This window comes from Haemorhous mexicanus, chromosome 2 (genome assembly GCF_027477595.1).
Source record: "Haemorhous mexicanus isolate bHaeMex1 chromosome 2, bHaeMex1.pri, whole genome shotgun sequence".
NCBI lineage: Eukaryota > Metazoa > Chordata > Aves > Passeriformes > Fringillidae > Haemorhous > Haemorhous mexicanus.
In genome coordinates, this window is record NC_082342.1 from 1,785,929 (window position 1) to 1,792,388 (window position 6,460).

The 6,460-nt window shown below is 52.6% G+C and overlaps 1 protein-coding gene across 1 annotated transcript in view; it reads right to left on the reverse strand.

Moving 5' to 3' along the window:
* The window catches only part of ADAMTS5 (ADAM metallopeptidase with thrombospondin type 1 motif 5), a 40,472-nt gene extending 34,878 nt beyond the window's left edge, over window positions 1-5,594 (reverse strand). The window contains exons 1-3 of the mRNA XM_059870208.1: window positions 5,565-5,594; window positions 4,990-5,465; window positions 3,145-3,997 (exon numbers count right to left, since the gene is read on the reverse strand). Of these exons, the coding sequence (XP_059726191.1) occupies window positions 3,145-3,997; window positions 4,990-5,465; window positions 5,565-5,594 (1,359 nt within the window). The remainder of the gene's footprint in view (window positions 1-3,144; window positions 3,998-4,989; window positions 5,466-5,564) is intronic.
* Window positions 5,595-6,460: the final 866 nt, after the last annotated feature.

The window sequence follows — 6,460 nt, forward strand, 5'->3', positions numbered from 1 at the left end:
TTAGAAATATCAGAAAATTATCACATTTGCTTACTGTCAAGTCAGACCTCTGCCATGTTTCATCCTATTCCTCGTGGGTCAAAATGACAGATGGCAACCACTGGGAAAATACACTTCTCATTATCAGATTTAAAAAATCACTGTGGAACCCAACTAAACTTCTGCAATATTTAGTGACAGATGATTTCTGTGTCCACTTAAGGTTTTCACAATAGCCAGACATGTAACTCCATTGATCCTTGCATTTACAGAGTAAACAGAGGACCCACTGCAGCTAATGGACGCTTGCCATCACTGATAAGCAACACAAAGCCTAAAAACAGCTTTAAGATGTTGCCTGTATCACCCCAAACTGAAATCATGTTCATATTGATTTACTGTGATCTGCAGAATAATTGCATTAAAGCCTTTATCCAATTAAATATAGATTATGACCAGAAGTAAGCGGCTGTTTTAACTCAGGATCAGTGAATTTCCTTCTAAATTTTTTTACATAGGAAGCACTTCCTAGTATGAATGATGATGATGATGATGATAACCATAATTTGAACTTATATAAGATAATGTGAACCAGCACTAATTTAATAATATAGGAAAGCTGCCAATGCACTCTCAGTCTACCAATGGTTACTAATTTATCTTTAAAGAAGTAAAGACACCAAAGAGGATGAAGCAACACAGCCGAATTCTGTCAGGATTCTTCCTTCATATAGAAACTCAAATAAAGCCCTCTTTTGGTGTAAAAAAATACCATCCAATCGAATGTCACTCTGGAACAAAGATAATTATTATTTAGGGATTTGTATGGCATCAGCCATGCACAATGCAGATTCTATCCACACAAAGCCAATTCCATACAGCTGAGGCCACGCATTCAGCTGACAAACGATCTGCAAATATTATTCTGTTGACAACACGAAGCTCAAGGTGGCCTCAGTTAGTAAACAACGATGGAAAATGTACCTCCCACGTTTGCCCAATGCCTGAAACCCAAGGCACTTAGAAAGAGACATCTGGATGCTCAAAAATCAGCATGACGATATTCAGAGCCCATCAAAACACGCAGCCACGGCTCGGCGTCTTGTATCTTAGCAACCAACTTCATCCGTCCAAAACAGAGTTGTAAAAGTGGTGCTCTCCTGCCAACTGCTGCCACTCTCATTGAAAAGCTAAACTGGAAAAAATCTCTCCTTTAGTTCAAAGCGGGGCTGTTTTCTCCAGGAAACATCTCCACTGCGTTTTCAATCCTTTAACCCTTTTCGTGTTTACATTCCACAGGGAGCAAATAGATTCATGTTGACATTTCAAGGGTAAGCATATAAAAATCGTGTGGGCTCACACACACTCTCTGCAAAGAACATCATGAACACATGTAGCAAGAAACTCCAGTCTGGTTCTTAATTCAGTCAAACGCTGCCAAACAATGTCCGTGTGCACACAGCAATGCATTAAAGCAGATTAAGTTGTCCTGAACTGCATCGAGCAGCTAATCCCAGAGTTAAGGCTGTTAAAATGTAAACCAAGAAAACACAAGCCTGTGCTTTTCTTCTCATGAAGCAGCCCTGAGCAGCAGTGCAAGCAACATTTGCATCTTAAGAGTGCAAGGAGACCACAGGAACCGTGGTGATTTGTTTATTCTATGCACTACTTACAGTCCAGTGAGGTAATTCTATGCATTGCTCATGAGTCTTTGAAAGCTGATTACTGATTAGCAGCACCCTCTTACTCTGGCAGAAGGGTGCCCATGCAAGGAATTACAGCTAAGCATCTGTAAGGAAACTGCACTTTAAAGTCACATCCTACCTCGTCCAAATTTACTTAATGATTGACTTTAAGGTTCAGTAAGCCTTTTGGAATTGTCATATAGCCCAGGGAAATAAGCAGGAGTAAACACTCTTCAGAGAGAAGTGATGGATTCTGGCCCAGGCTTGATAAGCCATTGGAAAAGATGTTTACAGCAAACCAAAAGACACTCTGACCCAGTCTAGGTAGCCTGCTTTCATGCATGTTATAGCGATAAAAAAATGAAAGCTTGCAAATTGCACTGATGGGCTTTAAACTGCTAAAAAGGGCTCCTGTTGTACAAGTGATGCCTGACACAGAACCTAATGTTTCAACTATTTACAGCTATAAAAGCAAGCCAGGCGCTTTTTTTCCCCCTTCTGGAGCAACTCCTTCCACAAACCATCCAAAGCATCCTTTTTGGCAGACTCCTACGATGTAGCAAAGCCGGAGAACTCAAATGAACGGAAAGTCATGCAGTTATTTTTTTCGTACTTGGGGAAAGGGAAAAAAAGAAAACACCAAGCCCAAACCGCTGAAGGGATATTCTTACAGAACTTCATTGCATAAACTCGGCCACATGTCTACCAGAGCAATGTCCCTTAACGACCTCTGGCAATGTAATTAATCAGCAACCCAGCGTGGAGCAGCAAGGCACGGCTCTGCATGGGCAACACGAGCAGATCCAGCCCACAGCTAATGAGGGCACCCACTTGGGGGGCAGGACAGGGACTGCGGCCCCTTGCCACCACCCAGCCCAGCTCACTCAGCTTGTGCAGCCCTGTTTACCTGCGGTCTGCACTTACGTCCTACACCTGAACCACAAGTGCTGCTGGCTTCCAGCGCGGTGGAGCTATCCTTGCTGGAAATAGCGTCCCGATGTGCTCCACAAGCAAGACGTCTGTGTTCTTAAGGTGCTCTCCACCACCTTCCTTAGCAGGTTTGTTTGGGGACTAATTTAGGCTAGGAAGTGCTATCAGCCCTTCCCGACTGGAGCACCTCTGCAGAGGGTGTTAAACATCTCACGGGGACAGAGAGGACAGTCTGAAGCAAAGGGACGTCAGGCTGAGTCCCACCTCAAAGCTCCCACCTCTCCACCGGGCTGGGGTCCCAACACTGCACTGTGAACCCACGGCGGGGGTGACAGCACAGGCCAGGGGACATACACAAATCTCACGCCCTCTGCCATGCCCGGCAGTGGATGCCGGTCCCTGAGATGCTGCACTGCCCGATGGACGAGCCGGATCCATGAGCTCAGCAAAGCCGAGCAGGGCGGCCGGAGGTCGGGCAGCCCGGCCACCCCAGGCTCGAGGGACACCTCGTCGCTGTCATGGCCGTGCCCATGGCCAGGGCCATGCCTACCTCGCGGGTGAAGAGGATGGCGGCGTCGTAGTGCTCCTCGTGGTCATCGTCGAGGCGGTTGTGCTGGTGCTGCCACTTGCAGAAGTTCTTGAGCGTGGTGGCGGCGTTCCTGTTGACCTCCAGCCCCTTCTCCTTGTCGCCGAGCGCCACCACCTTCACCACGGCCAGCCGCACGTGGTTTTCCAGGCTGGCGTGCGCGTAGAGCCGGGAGGCGATGGAGGCCAGCGTGAGCAGGTAGTGCTGCAGCCCCTTCCCGTACTTGCGCACCATGGAGGCGTCGGCCACCAGCAGCAGCTCCACCTGCCGGGCCCGGGACACGGAGCGCCGCCGCCGCCGGCGCCTCCCGTCCCCTCCCGCCGGCCTGGCGGGGTCTCGGGTCTCGCAGCTGGTGCGGGCCGGCACCGTCTCGAAGCTGAAGCTCTCCCTGCGGAAGACGTGGGGGGCGCGGGCCGGGCCCTCGCCGTAGATCCGCGCCGCGGCCTCTGCGTGCGGAGCGCGGCGCGCCGGGCGCACGGTGTAGCGGGAGCGGCCCACGGCGAAGAAGCCGTCGAGGCCGCCGCAGAGGTTGAAGACGGCGAGCGAGCGCGGGCTGCCGTCCACCGTGCCGCGGTAGTGGCAGCGCGGCCCGTCACGCTCCAGGTCGAGCAGGAAGCGCTGTCCCCCGGCGTAGAGCACGTAGCCCGCCCTGCCGCCCCCCGCGTAGGTCGGGTCGAGGCGCCGCACGGCCCCGCGGGGCGGCCCGGGGGCGGGGGGCCGGGCGGGCGGCGCGCCGGGCTCGGCAGGTGCGGGCGGCGGCGGCGCGGCGCGGCCGGCACGGGCGGCCAGCAGCAGCCACAGCAGCGCCGGCAGCATCCTCGCCTCGGCGCGGGGCAGCGGGCCGGCGGTAATGGTAATTGTGGTGGTGATAATGATGGGAATAACGGGAGCCGGCCGGCGGAGCGCGGCAGCGGAGTTAAGGGATGGGGAGAAAAGGAGAGATGCGGGGAAGGGGTAGGGAAAAAAAAAAAAAAAAAAAAGGAACGACAAGAAAAGAGAAAATAAAAAAAAAGTTCTCCCTCCCGAAGTCAAGTGTGAGTGGGAGAGAAAAAAATGTCAACAAAAGCCGCTCGCGTGTGAACTTTGTGTTTCTCTGCAGGGAAGAGCCGGGAGCACATGGAAAGAGAGAGAGAGAGAGAGAGAGAGAGAGAGAGGCAAAAAAAAAAAAAATTAAAAAAAAAATTAAAAAATTCCCAAATCGCTGCTGCCGGGGAGGCAAAGTGAGGAGAGAGGAAAAGGAGGAGAGACGGCTCGGAGCCGGCAAGTAGAGAAGTTTGAGCACTTCCCACTCCCCTTCCAGTTCTCTGCTGTAGTCACCGGATCATCACCAGCAGCAGCAGCAGCAGCAGGAGCAGGTCTGCTGCGACTCGGCACTTTCTCGGGCTCCGGTGGGCTCCTTTCCTTCTTTTGCCCTCTTTTGTTTTGAAGAGAAGGAGGAGAAGGGGAGAGAAGAAATTCAGGCACCCAAAACCGTCTCGATCGTCTCCGGTGAGATGGTTAAAAAGAAAAAAAAAAAAGAAAAAAAGAAAAAAAAGAGGAAAAAAAGCCCAAGAAGCGGAAAACGTCCTGGATTTCTGTAAAAGCCCCCTCCCTGTATCTTTCCTGTTGTTGTTGTTGTTATCCCCAGTCTGTCGATGTGAACAAGAGGAGAAGGGAGAGAAATGTGAAGATGAGAGGAGGTGGAACAATGAATTTATAGCGGAATGCCATCCTGCAATGGCAATTTCAACAATTCGTCACTGCAGGCTGCCTCTTAAAGGGAGAGCTTCAAAACCACCACTCCCACACTTCCTTCTCATTTAATCAGACAGAAGGAGAAACTTGAGGGGAGGCGGAAAGGGGGAGGGGGGGCGGCTTCGGGGGGAGGAGAAAACCAGCGAGAGTGAGCGGGAGAGAGGGAAGCGGGAGAGGAGAAGAGCCGGGCCACGGCACAGAGACAGACCGGCAGGAGAGAGATGTTTGCCGTGTGTGTGTTTGTGTGTGTGTGTGTGTGTTGTGTGAAAAACGCGAGGTTGCCCCGCATCGCTGGCAGCCGCCGAGCCGCGCGGGGCTCGGGATGTGCCCGCGGCCGGAGCCGCGCTTACCTCGCGTCCTGCCGGGGCTGCGGCTCGCAGAGCTCGGGGAGGACGAAGAGGAGGAGAGGTCTGTGCCTGGCTCCGGAGCCAGCGAGGGAGCGGCCGCGGCTCTGCCGGGCTGATGGAGCCCCCGGGTCCCGCCGTGTCCCCGCTCGGCCCCGGCCCCTGCCCCGGGCAGCGCCGAACTTCCCGGCTTTGTCTGCACCCAGCCTGTCATTAAGTGCCGCAAGCTGTCATCCACCGGGGCGGACCGTGCTTCCCCGAGCCCGGCGGCAGAGTGGGCGGGGAGGAGGTGATGCTTGCTCTGACCTTCGGGATGACTTCGGACCCTTGGGTCATCCCCCCGCTGTCGCACAGAGCCGCTGACCCCGTCCCCTCGTCTGCCGCCCCCTGCTTGGGGCTCCAGCGGGGACAGGTGACCGCAGTCACCTTTGCACTTTAGCATTGCCGGTGCAATGGGTGGAGATGGCGAATGCCCCGTTCTCTCAGCTGGAACGGCTCTGGGAAGGTGAGAGCAAGGGGTCCCCTGAGGATTCCGACTGATTTCCCCCTTCTGAGGTCCAGACCCCACAGCACCAAACAAAAGTGCTTGTTTATCCCATGTTTCCTCTGCACATCCCAGGACAGTGCCAGGAACAGGTGCTCTCTGGCTGCAGGACTCCGCAGGGATGCAGGTCTCCAGCCTCATGCTCACCTGCAAGCAGCAAATAAACCTCTGGCCGCTCTGGAAGAAAATGATGTGCACACCTGTAATGCTTGGCAGGGTCAAAATGGGTGGTGGGATGCACAGACCTGCCCCTGTAGCTTCCAGGGACTGCTTTGCAAGTCCACCATTTCTTTAAGGAGCAGCTTAACTGAAGGCACAAGAGCTTCCAAAATTAATGTTCCCGTGTAAATGATTGCATTAACGTAACCCTGAGGTTGTGCTTAGGAAATGTTTAACTCACCAAAGTTTTGCAAGTGTTCATTCTTCTTTTTCCATTTTTCCGGAAATGGTGATGCCTGCGAACTACAGTTCACTTCTCAACCTCCTGGTATTTCTTTTTCTACATTTCAGTGTTCTGTCATCCCCAAAAATTCTTCACTGGAGTCAGTAAGTTTCAAAATTAGTAAGAGGTATTTATTAGGAAGGTCATACTAACTTTTTGGGCACTGGGCCAGGACTGTTCAACATTTAAAAATTTAAACATTTCTCAGTTACTTAA